The sequence below is a fragment of the Phacochoerus africanus genome, chromosome 12, assembly GCF_016906955.1.
Source record: "Phacochoerus africanus isolate WHEZ1 chromosome 12, ROS_Pafr_v1, whole genome shotgun sequence".
Taxonomy (NCBI): domain Eukaryota; kingdom Metazoa; phylum Chordata; class Mammalia; order Artiodactyla; family Suidae; genus Phacochoerus; species Phacochoerus africanus.
Genome location: NC_062555.1, coordinates 58,318,348 through 58,341,941, shown reverse-complemented (window position 1 = coordinate 58,341,941; position 23,594 = coordinate 58,318,348). Strand labels below are relative to the sequence as shown.

The following is a 23,594-nucleotide window of genomic DNA, read 5'->3' as shown; positions in this document are numbered from 1 at the left end:
AATCCTGTCCTACGTGTAACTTTGGTAAATGTTGACATAGAAATAGTGACATAGAATGCAAATCTAAAAGTGCAGATCTCTTCTCTGGCCCAGAAATTATGTAGCAAAAACTCTAACCAGACCAATGGATAGATTAGGCAATTAATTATATAGTTTTCGCTGATGGACACTAAAAGTTCCTTCCACCTCAAAACAATACTCTGCCTTCTCTTTGCTTCAGACAGACAATCAGTTGCCTGAAATTCTTACACCAGTCATTCATATATTTGTGGTAAGTCCTTGAAGGCTCCTATTAAATTACAACTGTGGTGTGGGGGGGGAGAGAGAGAGATCAGGCAACACATTATTATCCTCTATTAATTGATTATTAGATCAGTGACTCATCTACCAAGAAGAATAGGATAAAGAGCCCATTCCTTTCTAAAATTTAAGTGTCTTTGAAGGTGGTGGGATTGAGAAGATGAGGCAGGGAGAAGAGCATGAGATCAGGCTCATCGAGGGAGCTGCTATGGCAGGAAGGCCCACGCAGAGGGTGGTGTCTTTCAAGACGGAAAACTAAAGGACAATCTCTGTTACCTTTACAACCTGTGTTGTAAGTTTCTTTTTCTTTTTTTCTTTTTACAACCTGTGTAGGACTAGTCTGACTCTAAAAGTATTAGCAATAATGTATTTATTTAAATATATATGTTATTTTGTTAAATTCTACTCTGGGTAAATATAAGGAATGTTACTAGCTTTGTTAAAACAAATTAGGCACAAGTATATTTTAACTGAGATATACCTAAACTGTAACATCTACTTTTTTATAAATGAAATATTTTGTTTTTCATTTATTTTTTGGCCATACTCAAGGCACGTGGAAGTTCCTGGGCCAGTGACAATGCCAGGTCCTTATCTGCTAGGCCATTCAGGGAACTCTCAGATAAAATATTTTAAATGTTAATATATGCCTTTCAGCATTACATACTCTGTGTATTTAGGTCACTGATAAAAAGTCTGTGTTTTTTTTTTAATAGCTGCACCTGCAGCATATGGGAAATTCCTGGGCTAAGGGTCAGACTGGATGGCCTAGGCTACAGCCACAGCAACACCAGATCTGAGCCACATCTGCAACCCATGCTTGCAGCAATGCCAGATCCCTAACCCACTGAGTGAGGCCAGGGATTGAACCTACAACCTCACAGACACTTGTCAAGTTCTTAACCTGCTGAGCCACAACAGGAACTCCAAAAGTTAGGTGTTTTGGAAACAACTGCCATAATAACATAGAAATCCCCACAACAGGTATCCCCCCTATCTCCTCTCTAGTTGTGGCTAAATAGAGTAAAATGGGAATTTTATTAATATTCTTCCTCCTCCTTTTCACCTGCATATGGGATGTTCACCTAACTCCACACCTCTCACTGTGGCCCTAAGCTAATTATAAAAGTCCGTTCAAATCTATCTACCTATCTTTTGTTTTGCTGCCTCCTACCTGGGACTTTTTCAAGCAAGTAGAAAATCTCCAATCAGTCTATTATCACAACCAGAATGCAAGAGATTAGTGACCAGGAGAGAAGCAGAATCAGCTTACTTCCTTTCAGGAAAGAGAATGATATTACTTCACAAGCAAGAAATCTGAGGTACCCTGACCTTAATTTAGAAAACCTGCAGTTAATAATCACATTAAAGTTGGTCTTAACATGCCAGAGAGTTTGTTTCCTGTTGTTTTTACAATTTCAGTGTTCTTTGTGTTAACAAAATTATTTGGTGAAAGGCATATATAATTAACATTTAAAATATTTCACCTTTAATAAAGTAGGTCTTACAGAGTTAAAATAGGCCCTGCATTGATTTTTTTACAAAGTTAATAACATGGCTTGTACTTATCCAGAGTAGAATTTAGAAATTTAACTTGTTAATTAACACCCTGAAACCTCCCTTTTTTTTTTTTTTTTTGCCATTTCTTGGGCCGTTCCAGTGGCATATGGAGGTTCCCAGGCTAGGGGTCAAATCGGAGCTGTAGCTGCCAGCCTATGCCAGAGCCACAGCAACTTGGGATCTGAGCCGCGTGTGTGACCTACACCACAGCTCACGGCAACACCGGATCGTTAACCCACTGAGCAAGGGCAGGGACCGAACCCGCAACCTCATGGTTCCTAGTCGGATTCGTTAACCACTGCGCCATGACGGGAACTCCTGAAACCTCCTTTCTTAACTGAGGAATAAAATGTGTTTTTCACGGTAATCTATCAACCTAAATAATGGATGTATAGATTCCACCATGGACACGCTCTTACCCTGCCCCTCAAAAGGTCAATTATTTCTTGAAGGAAAGAGAACTAAGCCTGAAGCTACACATTTAGCAAGGAAAATGGGTTAAAGAACAGATGTCCAGAGCTGAGAAGAATTGGTACAGGTGATCTGGTCACTACGCAGAGGTTCTGAACCTGCTTTCTCTTTTTCATAGTCAAATACTTAATGAAAACAACTCTGATTAATACCAGACACCAAAAAGAAGTAGAAGTGATCTTCTCAACTGTCGTTAACTTTCACTAAACATTCTACTAAATGAACTGTATTAGCCACACCCATTTCAGCTGCTTCAATTTAACTGTGTGTTCACTGAAATGAATTTTGAGTTTTCAGACACCTGTTCTCTTTTAGAGAGAGGAGTTTATGGCTTGTGTGCCTGTATGTGTAGTTACTAAAATGAGGAGAATAGTCCAGCCATGGAGATGATGCTCACAGAATGAAAATACCGTGGGACTCTATACACGTATATACTGAGAGAGAGGAAAAGTTACAACGGCATTTTTGGTGCCCAAAAAGTTTAGGTTTACTAGTATGTGTTTCCGAGGTGCTCTTGGTATTATGAAAACAGAATGAGTACTTGGAGGAGAAAAACAAATCTCAAAAAGTCATGTTTGCTACTTCCATGATCAAAGGGAAAAAAATCTATTATAGATGTGAATTAGAGTAAGTCTAAAAGAAGATGGAAAAAAAATTATGGGATGAATTTGCAAAAGTGCGAAGAGAGGCCTTCACCGACACCAGAACTACATTGAGATGACTCTTGCAAACTACTTATTTTTCTAGACTTATGATACTAACCAGCCATCTCAAGGCTGTGTTGATCACAAGGTATATATTACCATTTAAACTTTCATCTCTCTCCTCGTAAAAATATAGATGAACAATTTAGATTAAAAATTTAACAAGATTTTTATGACAACAAATTAATGTAAAATGCTGCTCTATTCTATCATTTACCTGCAAGATCTCTCAGAAATGTTATTTAAAACATTAAAGGCAGTGCTGTCTTCAAAGGAGACACTAAATTAACTATTCTCTCTCATTAGCAAACTGAGATAAAGGTTTTGGAGCCCTTTTAAACCAATGCCTATTTCATAACTTTCTAAAAATTATTTTAGTAATTTTTCGTAATCATTAACAGTAGTTGTATAAAGGATCATAGTACTTAAAACATCACTAACTATATCTTTAATTAGGTCAGAAATTTACTGATAAGGCATTATTAATTTTTACAAACAACCTTAAGATAATAAAATGCACATCCTAGTAATAGTCTTAGCAGAATAAATGGTATCCTTATGGCTTTTCTCCCGTTACCTAATTGGTCTCTTCATGAAACAGAAAAAAAAGTTGCAAGCTACAAGGGCTAATTTTCCACATGATCTGACTTTAACTCTGAAGCCAAAATAATGTAAAACATAGATAAAAATTCAATAGAAGTCTTTTATATGTAATTTTAAAAACATTTACTATATGGTAGTAAAAACATTTTTAATTTAAAATTCTCAAAGCAGCTCCTATCAAAAAAACCACAAAAAATTGACAGTAATTTTTTTTTTAATTTTTTTTTTTCCCTTTTCTAGGGCCGCTCCTGTGGCATATGGAGGTTCCCAGGCTAGGGGTCTAACTGGAGCTGTAGCCGCTGGCCTATGCCACAGCCACAGCAACGCCAGATCTGAGCTGCATCTGCAACCTACACCACAGCTCACAGCAACGCCAGATCCTTAATCTGCTGAGCAAGGGCAGGGACTGAACCCGCAACCTCACGGTTCCTAGTCAGTTTCGTTAACCACTGAGGAACTCCAACAGTAATATGTTTTGTAAGTTTGTTTCTAAGTTAAAAAGTGGAAGTTTACTATGCAAAATAACATTGTGTTTATGCAACAAGTTGGATTTTTTTGGTAGTTGTGTTTATTTTATTTTATTTTTTTTGTCTTTTTGCCATTTCTTGGGCCGCTCTGGTGGCATATGGAGGTTGCCAGGCTAGGGGTCTAATCGGAGCTGCAGCTGCCAGCCTATGCCAGAGCCATAGCACCTTGGGATCTGAGCTGCGTCTGTGACCTACACCACAGCTCACGGCAACGCCGGATCGTTAACCCACTGAGCAAGGCCAGGGATTGAACCCGCAACCTCATGGTTCCTAGTCAGATTCGTTAACCACTGCGCCACAATGGGAACTCCGGTAGTTGTGTTTATTAATCATTTTTGTTTTAAAATTGCTCATTATCAAAAAAGACCCAAAGATATACTAACAGAATTGAAGTGGACATGAGAAATCTGAATCTTTGCTTTCAGTAACCCCTTAAATATTTTATATCTATAGGATTTATTTTAAAGTAAATTCAGTAAATAATTTAGCAAAGAATACTTACTGTCATTTATGAAAATAAGGATCATATTGATGGAAATAAAGCCTTCTTAATTTCAACTAAACATTTACTGAGTATTTAGTAAATGTCAGGTGCTGTGGTAAGTATTTTTATAAGATTCTCTGCCCTAAATTACAGAAGTATTAAATCTAAAACTTTCTAGGTAAACACTGTTTTTTAAATGGTGGGTATGACTAGTCCTATATACATACATATGTATAATTATATATTACATATTTTTATATATAAAAGCTATATATATACACTTTTAATGTATATTAAATTTAATTATAAAATTATATGCATATAAATTGCAGGTTTTTTGTTTAAACAACTCATCAAAATGGACGGTAGGTATCATCCTTGAAATAAATAGGAATATTAACATTATAGGAATATTGCTCAATTAATGCAAACCACCTGTTTAAATGCCTAAAGCAATCTGTACTTCAGTTGAAATGATTCACTGAAATACCAATTCTCTAATTCTGATCAGTCTGAGAAGTATTTTTTTCCCCACAGCTAAAGGGGTCACTCTAAACCCAAGAACTAGGATTGTCTTTCTATGATTAGGTTACAGTAGCTTAAATCTCTAAACACTAGCATTCCTCACATGGCTGTTAATTGTAGATCAGGGGACTGGCTGACATCTGCTTCTTGCTTATTTCCTTAATGGTTCACTTCCAGGTCCTAAAAGGATTGTAGCCTTTCTCCAAAGACAGTGTCGGATGCATCTATGTCTGCCTTCTACATAGGTGGCTTGTTCTGGTTTGTCACTCCCCATACAATGCAAATCTGAGTGAACTCACATCTGTCACCGATCGACCCAATTCATGGGCAATCTTTTCCCATCGACCTGGGGTCCCTCCTGGGAACTTAACCATACTTCTTGTCAGCTGGCTGAGGTCCTCTTCTGTCCATTCAGGTGCCTGCAAAACAGTCAAGAAAAAAGATAATTTTCAGAATGTTTGCTAAAACATTTAGTAAGCCAGTGAAATAAAGTACTGGCACCATGCTTTCTGCAAAAATAACAATGTTAAAATGTATCTAATAGTTTAGGTGAAGGTTTGAGTTGCATATTTAATATCAGAATGCAAAGCTCTAGCAGGCTTTTAAATGTTCCAGTGTATACCAAATAGTAAAGAAGAAATATTGTGAACCCAGGTTTTGAAGACATTAAAAAAAGACAATTGTTTTGAAGTGCACTGCGTGTCACTAATGTTCACAAATGCCTCATGTAAGGTTACCACAGAAGGTCTTGAAGTTTTAACAAAAAATATTAAAAAAGCAAAAAACGTTACACATGTAAATGCAAATGTGAACAAATAAATGCTCTGATTTAGAATCAGAACTGAGACAAAGATATATTTTTTGTTCATCCTACATGACATTTAAATTCTAAAAATCATGTGTATCCAAGAAGTTTAACTTATTAAGTGCCAGCATTTTATAAAACCTGGGAACAGAAATAAGTTAGAAACTCCTGCGACTGAGACTTAAACCATCCAGCTCACGCAAAGCAACACCTCCTTTTTGAGAAAATAAAGAGCTTCTAAAAGTTGATCAAAGTATTAACTGAATGAAAAAATTCCTTCAAGATTATAAAATCTCTTTTGCGAGAGCAAAAATTCTAAGAGCATATTCTCTGCATTTTATTCAGCACTGCCAAAGCTGAGCAAAGCAAGAGAAACCATTATCATATGCTAGATAACCATAGTACAAGTATTTTACCTTACAGCACTAAACTATTCCCTACCAGAGGCAGTAGCCACGCTGGTGTTACACCAGACGAGGAGTGAGCAGAGATGGAGGAAGCCACCTTATTTTCCTTTAATTTAAAAAAATAAATAAAAGGAAGGAGGAAGGAAACCTTTGAGACAAATACCTTTTCTAATCACCATTTCCGATAATGAACAGGCATACATCAGGCCTTTGCATTACAGAACCATCAGCACAGAACAACAGTCAGAGGTGAGTGACCCCAGGGACTATCTGCACAGCTACAGCAAAGCTGCTCCCTGACACTAATCCTCCCTGTCATTCTCCCACTGTGCTCTAACCACACTGACATCCGCCTGCCTCACTGCAAGCTTAACGGGGCCCTTCCTGACTTCTTACTGTCTTCCCCAATCAATGGTTCAAGCGTGCTCTTTTCACCATGTCCAAATGGCAGCTTCACTCATAATCAAAGTGCACTGCCCCTGCTAAAGGGCTTTCCGAAAGGCTCTCCCATTTGCATTCATTTGCAAAGCAAACTACTTTTATTCACTTTGTTCTGCTATCAAGAATGTTCCCTGAAGCAGATAAATTGGCATAAATACAACCTGCCACTTAAGAGTCAGTAAATAATAGCCAATAGTAGGGAGGATTTTATCAATCATTCTATTTTGTATCCACTAAAAGCTGAAAGCCTCAAACATATTCATCAGTACAGCCCTTACGAAACATGCATAAATTCACTTCTATAAAAAGCCTACACTGAGTACGGTCGGAATTTCTTTGATATTTAATGAATATCAGAAATCTAATTCTCCATCAGATCATTTAAATTTTTACACTGAAGGTTTATTCTTCCCTTTTGCTTGTTTTTACTTCATTGAGGGGGAAAAGTATTATTCAGATATTATTTAGAGACATGTAATTGGATTTTCAAGTAAGTCATTTTTGCTGAAAAGCTGCAACTTTAATAACTATACTAATTGGCTTCAGAAATGCAAAAGAGTTAAGAAGAATTTAAATATAAGCTTATAATACCACGTCATACCATCAAGAGCATTAAGTTGATGCTGCACAGAGATATTCAAACCATACTGTATATCAATGCAATTTCACATTAAATCAAATCATCTTATTTCTGCATTAATTATAACAAACACTTTTGGAGCAAACAAAATTGTCTAAAACGTCAATGACATAAACCATTGTTTCACATAGTAAAATTGAAAGGCTTTCCTAATATGCCACACATATGAACAATGGGCACTAAGAATCTAATTTTAATTCCCTGTTAATAAGATGAGTCTAAAAGGACAGTACCACTCCCCCCCACCCCCCCAAAAGGAAAAATTTTATTTGGATGGATATCCTAAAAAAATCATCTACTGCTTTGATAATATTTCCCTTTAGTTCTATTTTTATTTCATAGCCATGATTTTAATTTAAAAAAAACTAGATTGATAATAACTAGGACTATAATCTGAAATCTTTGAGAGAATCCTTTTAGCCATCCATTATTCTCTCTCCTACAGCTGAACAGCACTTTGGTGAATGTGTATTTCCTCAAGCAATGGTTAGTTGTGTCTTTAGAAGCAACAGAGCCTACTGTGATCCAGCTACTACAGCAGCCATGAGGGTGGCCATGGTGTGAATGTATTCTCCTTGTTCTAATCTGGAGCCAACTGTAGCTGTGAAAGTCAAATGAATGCATAAGCATACTGCTTTGCCACTTAAAACCATGTGTGTCCAATATTACTGAGACACTGGGCCAAAAATTCATCTCTACAGTAAAGTAATGGAAGATACCACATGGTGTGGGGACAGCTGTTGTGACTACACAAGCATTCCAATTTTGCATCAGAAAAGCCCTGCTCTGGGAATAAATCTCCATACCAAATGAAAAATAAAAAGTTTTCAAATTATTCAATATTTTTATGTAATGACCCCAAAATACATCTACTAAAGAGCTGATATAACATTTAAATTGTATTCTCAAATTAACATCTCTTTGAACAGATTTTTGCAATAAAACCAGCTATGTTCAAAATAGCTGCCTTTGAAAATCCTTAATATTCTTGTGGGATAGGAGAGGCTGTAGGGGAAAACACACACAGTTTTCTTTTTTCCTTTTTAAAAAAATTCATTGAGTCTGGTGGACTTACAATGTTGTATTAGTTTCAGGTGCAGAGCAAAGCAAATCAGTTACATATATGTATATTTAGCCCTCTTTCTGCTATATAGGTTGTTACAGAATATTGAGTTGAATTCCCTGTGCAGTATAGCAGGTCCTTGCCAGTTTATTCTACACACAGTAGTGTGTATATGCCAATCCTATTCCCCCAATTTAACCCACCTCTCAATGGTATCCCCATTTGATAACTCTAAATATGATTCTGAAGTCTGTGAATTTCTTTTTAAAAATTTTATTGGAGTATAACTGACTTACAAAGTTGTGTTTATTTCAGGTGTAAAGCAAAGTAAATCAGTTATACATATATCCATTCCTTTTCAGATTCTTTTCCATATAAATTACCACACAGTACTGAGTAAATGTCCTTGTCCTCTGAAGTAGGTCCCTACTACCTAAAAATTCTATATATAGTAGTCACCCTCTATTTAAGTAACCCATATATATTTTCCTCCCACTGAGAGCATAAAATATCAATTATAAACTGTCATGTGATTTATTTGGTACTAAAAACTTATGATCAAATTAAAAGAAAAAATTTAAGTGTACTTATTTATTGCGTTTTCATAGTTTAATGACAAAAGGTCTATTCCTATTACAAAGATACTGAAACTCCCTATTGAACAATATTTCTATCGAAATGACCTATTAATGATTATTTATGTCACACAGAACTTACAATTTTGGATTCAATAATTTTTAATAGATTCATCTCAACTCATAAGTCCTCAGATTTTACTAAGAAATAATAACCTTACATAGCATCACCTAGTTAGAGTATCAGATACATACCTAATAATGTGGATGGTATATCTAATAATCAAATAACATGCCATCCTCATTCTACAGTCTGAACTGCCTTTGTGTTTTAGAATGTGCATTTGGCTTTCAGCTACACAGTGTTTATTTCCAGTGTGAAAACTGAACAGTTAATTCACCTTGACTATCTATGTGGATAAATGGTATTTTGAAAAAACAACAAAATTAAAAAATCATTTCAAATGTCTTCTTACTCTTAGGACGCTTGTGACTCATCCTCAGCTGCTATTATAATGCTCTGATCCTTTAGCAGCCATCATTGTGACCAGAAAGTTCTCTTCATCTCTGACTTAGCTGCCTTGCCAAAAGAGAGGTCCCTCTCTGGACCACTGATTCTAAAGTGCAGTCTGGTGCCCACCAGCAAACAAGTTTGTTACCCATCTGTGACAAAGCTCAGAAACTTGGAGTAAGGGTTAGAAACTTACAGCAATTGAACACTGCCACAATAGCTGAGAGCTGTCAGCAGGCTCTTCCTTTATAGAATATTCGACAGGTAGGCATTGTCAAACTAGCATGGTGGGTCACAGGAAGTGCAAGCTATATTCCTGTTTGGCGTGAAAGGGCTACAGCTTGGTCAGCAACAGACTGAAACAATTTTTGAAACCTGGTTTTGATAGTTTGAAAAACACTGCTCAAGACAGTGCAAATAGTTCAAATTCCTACTTACATCCTTTTTTTTTTTTTAGCAGTAATAAATAAATGGACCCCCTTGAGAAATGGACACAAAGATGCATCATCCGTTCTTTTTCAAAATATTTTATGCCTCTAAATGTTGGAGTGATTTGGCACGAAGTAAGAGACTACTCTAGGCAGAAGCCTTGAGGTGGGAGTATGTCTCAGATGTTTGACGAACAGCAAAATGACCAAGGTGGCTGGAGCAAAGCAAGTGAAGGCAGCAGGAGAGGGGACGAGGCCAGCTGAGAGACTCTGGCTCGTTTACTCTGCAGGACACAGAAGTTACTGGAGAGATTCTCCCCTCCCCTTTTCTTTTTTGGCCGCCCCAAGGCACAGAGAGCTTTTGGGCCAGGAATCACATCCCAGGTGCAGTGGCCACCGAACCTGAGTCCCAGGGCTCCCAGGACACAGCAGGAGCTCCAGGGGAGTTTCTTTCCCTTCAGTTAGTTCAGTGCTTATTTTGCTCACTGAGGAGGCTTATTTACCAAGGGGCAGGTGCAGTGACAGTGTCGATGGCTAAAACCTGCTATCAGAGGAGACGGCCAGAGTCAGCCTCCTCACCTGAAAGCAGGTGCACGGATGCAGCTGGCCCAAGATGACCACATCCAGAGCCACAGCTAATTAGGTTTATGATAACTTTCTGCACAGGCCCATCAGTTGAGTGAAAGGAGTAACATGGTTTAAGAATCTATTCAGCCTTTAATGACAGTACTAATATCTCTGCTTTTTAAAAACTTCTTTACTCCCCCCTTCTGTGGGGACTCAGAAAGGAGTAATAATAAGTCAATGTGAGCAAGGTGATATATTTACCCAGGAGAATATGCTTTTATATGGGAAAATTTGCTAATTCTTATTTAAAACTATGACACACATTACATTATTCAAATTCCACCCAGAATAGTATGTACTGGAATTATCCAATCGTGATAACTTAATATTGTAATAAGGAGCTGGCTCCATTTATGATGTCTGATTGCTGACAGCTTTGAAGTCTCACCACTCCCTCCTCCCTCCGGGCCCCGCATCTAGGGGGAGCTCTTAAGGAAGCCAGTGAGACTGAAACCTGTATTCAGATCCCTCAGCCCAGCCCCAGCCCAAACAATAAAAAAATTCCAAACCAGCCTCTTTCCTTTGCACTCTCAAGCAATTTGGGGCCAACATGGAAAGCCAGCCAGAGAGCTTCATTATAAAATCACCCTTTTTGGTATAATCTTGCTTTGTGTGTGTGTGTATGTGTATGTGTGTGTTACATCAGTCCTGACACTGGAACCGAATTTTGGGTGTGGAGGTGATGCATCCTGTCCCTGCACAGTGGCCATGGCAAATGGCACTGGGAACAAGATGTCTCGAGGGGGCACCACCACTTCTCTTGTTTGGTTTGCTGACCAGCCCTGCCACTTGGTGCTGTATTTGCTGGGTTCTACCAAGCCTCTGTCAAAGAGTTAAACCACCTAACTTGGAAGCTTCAATGCCTGGTGTTCCCCGAGAGGACTATGGGCCCTCCTTTAAGTAGATTTGGGTTATGTGTCTCAGCCCAGACTCAGCTCTGTGTGTGCACGCAAGGAGAGAGATCCCAGCCTCTCTTCCTCTTCTTCTAAGGACGCCAGTCCTATTAGATTAGGGCCCAGCCCTATCCTCTCATTGAACCTCCCGAAAGGCCTCATTTCCAAATCTAGTCACATGAGGGTTAGAGCATCAGTGTATGAAGGATGGACACAATTCAGTCAACAACAAGGAGGAAACAAAAACTAAAATGGAAGTCCACGATTCGCCCAATTGGGAACCCAAATTTTACTAAAAGAATTTTTACAACAGAGCAAGGACAGACTGGCTTTGCTACCTCTGTAATGCTGGTCCTGAATTAATTTAACATTTTCTGAAACACAACAGGTGGCAAACCTTAATGGCCTTAATAAAAAATGGGGCTCAAACTGCAGTTACATTGGGCAACCCACTAAATTTAGACTATTTGACCACAGTACCCTACGTATTCCACTAAATTTAAATCAGGTACCCTCTGTAATCTTTAGGAAGTTACTGAACATTATGCAGAAGACACACAGATATGCTTTACCTTAACCACAGGAACTACTGTCTTGCCTAAATTCCTCATGATCACAGTACCCACTGTCCTAAAATGTCCCACAGTGGTCATGTTCTCTGACTCAGTGAGTAATAAAATTAAATATTTGTCATTTACAAATTATCTAGATAAAACCCATGGACCTCTTCTCCTCCTATTAAAATAGTTAATATGGCCCTATGTAAATTAAAACAGTCTTTAATGGTTGGAACCACTTAGGCAAGATGTATTTAAAGAAGTGGTGATTACCCCCACTGCTTTGCCACTTCATAGTCCAATTTGGCCTGCTCTTAAACCTGGGAAGAATGAACAGTGCTGCACAGTGGATTACCTCAACCTTAATGCTGCATGCCTCATGAAGGCCCCCACAGCCAATATCATTGAAATTACCAAGTTCATCCAATCAGCAGCTGGTCAACATTTTGCTCTTATAGATTTGTAGAACATTTTTGCTCAGGACTTTTCCCACAGCCTCTCTTGGTTGCAGTTTGCCTTCCCCTTCAAAGGGCTATGACACAGTTTACCTGGCTCCTGTGGGGAGGACCTCACAGCCCTGTCAATGCACACAGTCTTTGAGGGAAGGATCGTAACTACATCCTGCTTTCTCCAGGAACACAGGTATGACATGGCATCGACCATTTCCTCTTTCACATACTCATTCACGTCATACAAATACAAGGAGCTCCAAAAGGGGATGGGCCACCACCTCATACAGAGTGGAAGGCCCTGCCATCTTGGTGAAATTCCTGAAATTTATTTGGGAAACTGAAGGCTGCTCCATCTATGACACTGTCAAGAAACAACTATTGACCCTCTCAGCACTCACAACTTCTTTTAAGCTTTTTTTGTGTGTGAGTGTGTGTTCTGGAGGAAACTCATTTCTCATTCACAAATTGTACTTAAGCCCATTTATGCTGTTACTTGCAAACCAGCTCACCTTGAATTGGCCCCTTCTAACAAAAGGCTCTAGAATCTGTTCCAAACTGTGAAAAAACAGACATTCCTATTAGTGTCCCCCAGAGACTCCTTCACTGCAGAGGTTTTGAAAGCCTTCTCTCTGTGTAAGAGTTATCAGTTGTGTACAAATGATGACTTTAAAGCCCTAAATATTTGGATTGCTAACATTAAACTTCTGGTCTTTAAATAAACTGCTTAAAAATGAAAAAGAAAGCCACAAACTGGGAGCAAATATTCCCAACACATAACAGAAAAAAATTGTTTCACAATTTGTTAATCCATTCTCCTACTGATAAACATGTTGGCGGCTGCCAGCTCTTAGCTATTATGTACCATGAATCCAGCTGCTATGGATATTTGTGTATAACTATCTTAGTGGTCCTATGTTTTAATTTCTCTTGGATAAGTTCCTAGTGGTAGAGTTTCTGGGTCATAGGGAAAGTATACATGTGACTTTATAAGAAATTACATAAGTATTTTTCCAGAGTATTATTTTACATTCTAACTAGCAATAAATGAGGGTTCTTGTTGCTACAGATCCTGGCCCATATTTGATATTACTAGTTTTATTTTTGACCATTCTGGTGGGAACGAAATATAATTTTTTGTGGTAACAATTTGCATTTCCCAGATAACAAATGATCATGAGTATCTTTACATGTGTTTGATGGCCAGCTGAATATCTGCTTCCGTGAAGTGTGTGTTCATTTCCTGTGTTCATTTGTTAACTGGCTTATTTGTCTTTTTATCACTTAGTTGTAAGAGTTCTTTATATTTTGTGGACACAAGATCTTTGTCTGATAGATGTCTTGTGAATATTTTCTTCCAGTCTGTAACTTACATTCTCATTTAAAATTCTTCAACTTTTATTTTGAAATAGCTTTAGACTTATTTGAGGCCAGGGATTGAACCCGCATCCTCATGGATACTAGTCGGATTCGTTTCTGCTGCGCCACAACAGGAACTCCAATCCTCAGTGATTTCTACTTCCTAGTATGAATGCCCTTGTTCAGTCCCCTCCCCCAGTGCCTAGGATGAACCTGTAGAAATGACAATGTGTGATTTCCAAGGAGAGGTTATAAGAGACACTTCAGCTTCCGCCTTGCTGTCTTTTGGACCACTCAGCTCTGGGGAAAGCCAAGTTGTGAGGCATTCAAGCAGCCTGGCAGATAGTGGATGACAGAAAGAGCTAGAGCTCTCTCAAGATTAAAGGGCAAACATTCTTACTGTCTAGTTTAGTGAACATAATGCCTCTCCCTGGAGGAAAAGACAGCCATGCTTACTGCCTGTTAAAAAAGGTTTGGGTTCCTCTTTTGCAGCAAAACTCATTGGCTGCAGAGGGGGTCATCTCTGCACTGCCCTGTGGAAAGTGGGCTCAGGGAACCAGCAGAAAAATGTTGATACTGTAGCTACTGCTATTGTTGCCAGTGATAAATTGTCCTTTATCTCTGATCCAGGGATCTCATATGTTCTCCCAGCATCCATGAAACTGTGGCAGGCTAACTTACTTATTTGCAAAAGTTGTAGAATCTCCAGTTTTGGTGACAAGGGGAGGATTCTGACAGAGACATAACTTTCTGAAAGAGGAAGGATGACAGCCTTGCAGACACCTGAGGGAAGGCCATGGGAGTCGTAGTGAACATGTTGACCAAATCACACAGTCACTTATGGATGCAAATAGCCCTTCCTTTTACTGCCTATTAATTAGAATGAGCTGGAGGTGTGTGCAGTCTCAACACCAAGAAATAGGCTCAACACAGCTGCCTCAGAGGTGTCATCGTCATTGCTCAATTTCTTTTGGGCTGGGGCACCTCCTCGCCACACTGTTAATCAGCCTTAGGTGTGTACCACTGAAACCACCAGTAGTAAGATTCACTTTAGGATTGTCCCCTTTCGGGCATAAGGTTCTGCACTCTTTCAGACCATTACAGAGACACGTATCTATAATGACGATGAAAGGAGAGAAATTCATGGGCATAAATCAGGCCAGTCATTAGAATAATGGCTGGTTTAGAGGGGAAAGGGTGTGTAATGCTTTAAAGACAAATGAAATCAGCTGGGCTGTCTTTCTTGCTGTCTTTCTTACCAACCTCAAATCTACTTGGAAATGACAGTAAAAGTTCTCAGAGGTTTTGGAAGTGGGTCATGGCTACTATTATCCTTTTAGGGAGATCTCCCAGAGAAAGAAAAACTCTTTGAGGAAACCAAAAATGAAGCCTCGACTAGTACTCAGGTTCTTATTACCTCAGGTTGGATTTAGAATGCTGATGTATGACCAACTAGAGAATGAGAAACTAACTCACAAGAAATCCAGGTAAATTTTGTGGTCAGCCTACCACCTTGGACAACTCCCCTGGTCCTAATGCAGAAGCTGAGTGAGAATTACAGATGTTAGTAATGGGAGAGCAGTTGTTCTGGATTAAGGTGGACTTGTCAGAGAAGCCACCACTGTGAAAGCCTGAGCCAGCCAGTGGAAATCCATGACCTCAGCCAGAAAGCTTTGTGGTTATAGTGCTGAGTCAAAGAACTTTCAAAGTCAAAATAGATGGTGTCTGTCATGAAGGCCTCACCACCTGATATAGATCACAGGTCACCCAAAACTCTGGAGCTGCATTTGGTTGAGCCACAAGCCAGTGTTGTGCAACTCGAAATTAAAAGTCCCTTATTCAGATCTTTGAATACTGGAATAGTATGTGTCCCATTTCAGCATTCTACTTTGTACTTTATATGGACTAAACTACTTTTCAGTATACTTTGAAGGGGCTCAAACCAACAGGCTGCCTTTGTACCTGTCCAGAAGCTGCAGGCATGCTGTCTGCTTTGAAGTCCCACATCTTCTTGATTCTTTTAAACTATAAGTCTCTGTGACTAATGATTTTCTCAAGTGGAGCCTATGACAAAGGAAAACAGCCTTGACCTGGAGGCATCTCTTAGGTTTTGGACTTGCTGCCTTATTTACACAGCTCTCAGAGAGGTGCACCCTTTTTGAAAAGCAACTATTATGCCAGGTTTAAGGAAGCCTTGTGACTCTCCAGTCTGATATTCCTATTTTGGGTGAGTCAACATAGATTCAATGACTCAGGTTGAAAAGGGCCCAACAAAGCTTGTTTGTTAAATGGAAATACGTTCAAGAACGCAGTTGGCCTCACAGTTGGCCTTGCCCCACTGGCCTTTGGTCTCTACAGGAAAAAGTGGGAGAAACTTCTACTCTCTGGTCTACTATCTGAAGCAGACCTGCTGGCTCGGTGGGGTGCTCAGTTCACAAAGGTGCCCCTAAATGCCTGGGCCTTGTCCACTGATGGTTAAGCTCATCAGAAACCTGATGGTATCGACTGGGCTGTCCAACCTCAGCACCACCTATGAAAAAACAAAACAGGGTATCACTATGCTCAGTGAGCAGAACAGGCAGAGGGTGCCTCCCCAGCACCGACACTTTCTCAGGTTACTGCGTTGCGGTTGCCATCTGATCAGCCACATTATGATGACTCCTAAAGGTGATCTCTGTCACGTTTTCAGCTTTCCAGACCATGTGCAGTCTGTCAACAGTACACCTTTTACTGCAAAAACCACTCAACAGTGGGCCAAGAGTTAAAAGTATCTGATGGAATTCAAAATGATTCAAGAAGATTTCCGACTCTATTTCCCTCCCCTCCTCCTGGTCTTTACACCTTAGTAAGGCAGTTTGGTCACTAAAAGTCACCTTCCCCAGAAAAGAATCTAGTCTTTTCGGCCACTTCCTGAGTCATGGGCCATGATTAGGATGAAAGGAGAGTGGGGTTGTAGAGATTTATTTAGAAAATTGGGCATGATGCTTCTTTCCCTTATGACAATCCCAGGCCTATCTGGTGGGTGTACCTTCTGGTGGCAGTCCAGCCAAAAGGGGGCATAAGGGCCTCCACCTCAATTCTGGTGGAATATATATATATATATAAATTGTCATTACTTGTTTTGTTTTTTGGCCATGCCTGTGGCATGTGGAAGTTCCTGGGCTAGGGATCAAACCTGCACCAGAGCAGTGACCCAATCTGCTGCAATGACAATGCTGGATCCTTAACCTATTTTACCACAAGGGAACTCTCCATCATTACTTGTTTTCTACTATTTTTTTAAATGCTAAAAACTAGGAAATGCTTTATAAAGAATCACATTACTGTTTACCACCTGAAAATTTACTGTTTAGAGAAAAATGAATAGTAGAGTGTAGAAAAGCAGAGTTAGTTAGGTATATCACTGTTATACTATTTAGGACAAAGTTACATCATATTAAAGATGAACATGATGTTAAGGGAAAAGTTTAGAATGTGACACTCGCTTTAAGACCTCATGAAAAAACAATAATTTTTTTTTTTAAAGTTTTGGAGGACATGAGTTAGTTCACCAGCTTGTGAGTCATGCTTTGAAATGCAAGTTTCAAAATATATTGATTTATTACCGACATAATTTAAAATTATATCTTCTTGTTGGACTGATCCCTTTATCACTATATAATGCCCTTCTCTGTCTCTTATGATAGTCTTTGTTTTAAAGTCTACTTTGTCTGATATAAGTATAGTTACCTCAGCTTTCTTTTGGTTTCCATTTGTATGAGTATCTTTTCCCATCCCTTCACTTTCAGTCTGGGCGTGTCCTTACATCTAAACTGAGTCTACTGTGATCAGCTATTGATGAGTCATTTAAAGAATTATAGTTTAACCTTGAAAACATGGGTTTGAACTGCACAGATCCACTTACATGTAGATTTTTTTCAATAGAGTCATACTAGAGTACCATATAAAATGCAATTGGCTGAATCCACAGATGTGGAACTGTGGATATGGATATGGATAGTAAAGTTACATGCATATTTTTCACTGTGTGAAGGGTTGGCACTCCTAATCCCTATGTTGTTCAAGGGTCAACTGTAATACCAATCCTTCTCAAATTCTTCCAAAAAACAAGAGAGAACATGTTCAAACTCATTTTATAAAGTTAGTATAGTAAAATGTTACCTGATACCAAAACTAGACAAGGAAGCCAAAAGAAAAGAAAATTATAGGACAATATCCAAGATGAAAATATATACATTTAAAAATCCTCAAGAAAATATGAACAAGCTGAATTCAGTAATACATTAAAAGTATCATACACCATAATCAAGTGGAATTTATTCCAGAGATGCAACAATGGCTCAACATGTGCAAATAAAGCAATGTTAACAAAATGAAGGATAAAATCATATAATCATCTCAGTAGATGTGGATAAAGAATTTAACAGATTTCAACATCCATTTATGATAAAAACTCTCAAAAAAGTAGTATAGAGGGAATGTACCTCAAGGTAATAAATGCCATATATGATAAGTTCATGGCTAACATAATACTCAAAGGTATGATCAAGAACAAGACAAGGATGCCAGTTCTTACCACTTTTATTCAACATAGTATTGAAAGTCCTAGCAAAGCAAGTAGGCAAGAAAAAAAAGAAGGTATGCAAACTGGAAATAAAGAAGTACAACTGTCAGTTTTTGCTGATGATATGGTATGATATATAGAAAACCCTAAAGATTCCACCAAAAAATTGTTAGCACTAATAAATTCAGTGAAGTTTTAGGAAACACAATCAATTACAAAATCTACTTGGTTTTATTTACTAATAATGAACTATCAGAAAAAGAAATTAAGAAAACCCCATTTACAAAAAATAAAATACCTAACAGTAAATTTAACCAAGGAGGTGAAAGATCTATATACTTAAAACTATAAAACTATAAGACATTAATGAAAGAAATGGAAGACCCAAATAAACGGAAAGATAGTGTGTACTCATGGATTGAAAGAACATGCTAAACTTTTCATACCACTCAAAGCAATCTACAGATTCAATGCAGTTCCTATCAAAATTCTAATGGCATTTTCTATAGACATAGAACAAATAATCCTAAAATTTGAATGTAACCACAAGGACCCCATATAACCAAAGCAATCTTGAGAAAGAAGTACAAAACTGAGGCATCATGGTCCCAGATTTCAAATAATAATACACACCCATAGTAACCAAAGCAATATGACCCAATCTACTGAATGAAAGTATTTGCAAATGATATGACTGATAAAGGATTAATTCCCAACATGTATAAACAGCTCATAAAACCCAACATTAAGAAAACCAAATAACCTGATTAAAAGATGGAGAAGAAGAACTGAAAAGACATTTTTTTCCAAAAAGGAAATACAGATGGCTAACAGGTATATAAAAAGATGCTCAACACTGCTAATCATCAAGGAAATGCAAATCAAAGCTACAATGAGATATTACCCCACACCTGTCAGAATGGCTGTCATCAAAAGGAATACAAATAACAAATCTCAGTGAGGATGTGGAGACAAGAGAATTCTCATACACTGCTTGGGGGGATGTAATGTGGTAAAGCCAACATGGAAAACAGTATGGGGGTTCCTCAAACAACTAAAAATAGAACCATGATATGACGATATGACCCAACAAATCCACTCCTGGGTGTGTATCTGAAAAAACCAAAAACACTAATTGAAAGATGCATGCACCCAATGTTCATAGAAGCATAATTTTCAATTGCCAAGATGTGGAAACAACCTAAGTGCCCATCAACAGATGAATGGATAAAGAGGATGTGGTATATATACACAATGGAATACTACACAGACATAAAAAAATTTTGCCATTTGCAGCAGCATGGATAGACTTGCAGGGCATTATGCTAAGTGAACGAGGTCAGTCAGAGAAAGAAAAATACTATATCATATCACTTATATGTGGAATCTAAAAAATGCAACAAACTAATGAATAAAACAAAAAAGGAAGCAGACTCACAGATATAGAGAACACAGTGGTGTTCACCAGTGCTTGGGAGAGGGCCAACATAGAGGTGGAGGAGTAGGAGACACAAACTATTGGATATAAGATAGGCTCAAGGATGTATTGTTTAGTATAGAGAATAAAGCCAATATTTTGTAATAATTTCAAATGGAAAGTAACCTTTAAAATTGTATAAAAATTAAAAAAAAATAAAAAATAAGAATGATACCCCCACCCTCAAACCAGTATGGTATTGACATAAAATCAATTATGTAAATCAATGGAAGAGAACAGATTCTAGAAATAAGCCCACTCATAAATGGTCAATTCATTTATGACAAAAGAGCCAAGAATATATAATGGGGAAAGAATAGTCTCTTCAATAAATGGTGCAGAGGAGTGAACTCAGCAGAAACGAATCTGTCGTGGCTCAGCAGAAACGAATCTGACTAGTAACCATGAGGACACAGGTTCAATCCCTGGCCTGGCTCAGTGGGCTAAGGATTCGGCGTTACCGTGAGCTGTGACGTAGGTCACAGACGCAGCTTGGATCTGGCATTGCTATGGCTGTGGCGTAGGCTGGCAGCTATAGCTCCAATTGGACCCCTAGCCTAGGAAGCTCCATATGCTGCGGGTGCAGACCTAAAAAAAGACAATAAATAAATAAATAAATAAATAGTGCGGAGAAAACTGGACAGCCAAATGCAAAAGAATGAAATTGGACCACTCTCTCACACCATGTGCAAAACTTAACCCAAACCGATTGAAGACTTAAAATGTTAAGATCTGAAACCACCAAAACTCCCAAGAGACAACATAGGCAGTAAGCTCCTTGACCTCAAAATTTGATTCACTAATAAAAATCCATCAATGTTTCTCATTTCCTTTAGGAAAAAAATCCGAGTTCCTATGCATGGTATCTAAAGGCTGGGTATGTGACCCCCTGCCTACCTCTCCAGTTTTATTTCACCTTAATTTCTGCCTCTTATCCTACTGCTTCAGATATCAAACTACTGGCTGAACATTGAGGATGTCACATATCACTCTGCCTTCTTTGAATATTTCCCTGTGTCTAGAATGTACTATTCTGCATTGTCTACCTAATAACTACTCCTAGATTAAGAAAAAGTTTCTGGAGTTGCCGTCGTGGTGCAGCGGAAACGAATTCGACTAGGACCTGCAACCTCATGGTTTTGATCCCTGGCCTCGCTCATTGGGTTAAGGATCCAGTGTTGCTGTGAGCTGTGGAATAGGCCGGCAGCTATACCCCAGATTAGATCCCTAGCCTGGGAATCTCCATATGCCGAGGGTGTGGCCCTAAAAAGACAAAAAAAGAAGAAGTTTCCTCTTTGAAGCCTTTCTAACTCCCAAAACACTGAAGTTCTCTTTCTGCTATGCTCCCTCCATAACTGCATATACTTTTATAAAAGTTATGGCATTACATTGTGATGGTCTCTTTACATAACTGTTTCTTTTTATGGATTATTATAATCTCCTAAAGTTTAGGGACTGTGTCCTTCATGTATATATATTGTAATAGCCTAGAGCACATTATAAAATCAGTGAATAATTACTGAATGAGTGTTTGAGGAAAAAGTTGAAGAACCCCAAGGAAAACTAGAAGGGAAGCATAACAGGCTCCTCTGGAGGTAGGACAATAAGTTCTAGATGTATTGTTAGAAGTGGATAACTCAGACACCGGTGGGAAATGACAATAATTACATATTTCTCCAGGGCCAATGATGCTTAAGATGTAGACCTCTTGCTTAGTAAAGTTAGAATTCCAACAAAGAGACATTTTGGTGTCTTAAGGGACATTTTAACTTGTAGATTTACAGTTATTATGTTAAATGTGACCTCAAGGACCAACGATTCTGTCCACAGACAAAAATTTTCCTGTGTTATCCTATTTGAGAAGAAGTGAAATCAAATGAAACAAAGATCTTTTAAAAAATCAGTACAGATGGTAAAGGGATGTATTGGTAAACAATACAAGGGGAAATGGAAATCTGCAGTATTCTTTCCATTGTGTTCAATTATAATGCATCCAGTATTTGTCAAAGGCCATATTAAACAGAATGGCACTTGATTCTTTGTTTAGTCATGGAATCATATAGGTACAGTAGAAACTAACTAGCTTTCTTAAAGGGTAACACCTTTAGTCATCATATTCCCTTAGAACAGCCTCATTTCAATGGTTTATCTTTAGCTGGAATTGTTCAGAGAGCCCTCTTAAAAGGAGCTGGGAGGCTGTTAAGCAAGTATGACTTACTCACATCTCAGCCTGGAAGGAATCTGACATTTTGATCTGATGAAATCATCTGGAACACCTGCCAGAAACTCAAGATATTTCTTGGACCCTTACCCTAAAACAACTTGTGATTCCTCAAGAAAAAATATTTTCTGCCTCACATCAGAGTCAGTCATAATTCTCACCAGGCAATTTTTAACAACCTTGTGGTATTTTGTCTTTAAAAGCCCCTGACTTTTTCTCTTCCTCGGGAAACTCTTTTCAGGGTAACCTGAACGTGTTTCCTGAACTGTGATCCTTAAGAACTCAAACCAACATTTTTCTTTTCTGTCTTTTTTTTTTTTTTTTTTTTTTTGTCTTTCTGCCTTTTCCAGTGCTGCACCTGTGGCATATGGAGGTTCCCAGGCTAGGGGTCGAATCGGAGCTGTAGCCACCGGCCTACACCAGAGCCACAGCAACGCGGGATCTGAGCTGCGTCTGTGACCTACACCACAGCTCACAGCAACGCCAGATCCTTAACCCACTGAGCAAGGCTAGGGATTGAACCAGCAACCTCATGGTTCCTGAGCCACGACAGGAACTCCAATCAACATTTTTCTTATTTTCAGCCTCTTGCATTATTTTTTGGCTCACATTATTTTTTGTGACACAAGACACAAACTAGGTACTCAGGAAACATGTGTTAAATTGACTGAAAGAACACCGATGGCAGTCTCAAGTGTTACTTGAGGAGGAGAGGACAAGATGGTGGAGAAGTAGGGGGATACGCTCGCCCTCTCCCACAAACACAACAAAAAAAGCACATCTACAGAATAAATGACTCGCACAGAACAACAACCAATCGCTGGCAGAGGAACCTAAACTCCAATAACGGCAAGAAGTTTGTGACATTACTGGGCAGAACGGGAGAAAAGAGGAGAGTGAGAGAAGGTGAATCTGAGCGGGATGGGCGCTCCCCAAAGGGAACTGAGGAGGAGAAAGGGATCCCGCACCCTGGAAAGTCACCTACTTGGGGGAAAGATCAAACGAACCGGAGGAATCTCCAGATGCAGAGAAGAGTGTAGCAGTAAGTTGGAGTACTGAAAAGCAGATCAAGAACCGAACGGACCATCTGAACTACGAGCACAGTCACCAAAAATTGAGACTGGGTGGGGGCTGGGCACCGAGAGCTCGGCTCCAGAGGTTAGTCCCCAGGAAAGGGACGGGGGACGCCTGGGCAGGGGCTGGGAACCGAGACCTCGGCTCCAGAGGTTAGTCCCTGAGAACGGGCTGGGGGGGAGGGGCGGAGCAGAGACTGCTTGGGAGACTAGAAAACAAAGCTGTCACAGAGGAAGGGAGCAATACTCTAGGGGCGGGGAAGTGGAAAGCCGCATCAGAGGGAACCTGGGAGAAGAGCCTGGTCTGCGCCCGTGCTGGGGAGGGGAGAG

At 39.0% G+C, this 23,594-nt stretch overlaps 1 protein-coding gene across 1 annotated transcript in view; it reads right to left on the bottom strand.

The window, feature by feature from the left end:
• Positions 1-23,594, bottom strand: part of DNAJC1 (DnaJ heat shock protein family (Hsp40) member C1) — a 198,800-nt gene that overhangs the window by 24,912 nt on the left and 150,294 nt on the right. The window contains exon 10 of the mRNA XM_047755503.1: positions 5,474-5,593. Within this exon, the coding sequence (XP_047611459.1) occupies positions 5,474-5,593 (120 nt within the window). The remainder of the gene's footprint in view (positions 1-5,473; positions 5,594-23,594) is intronic.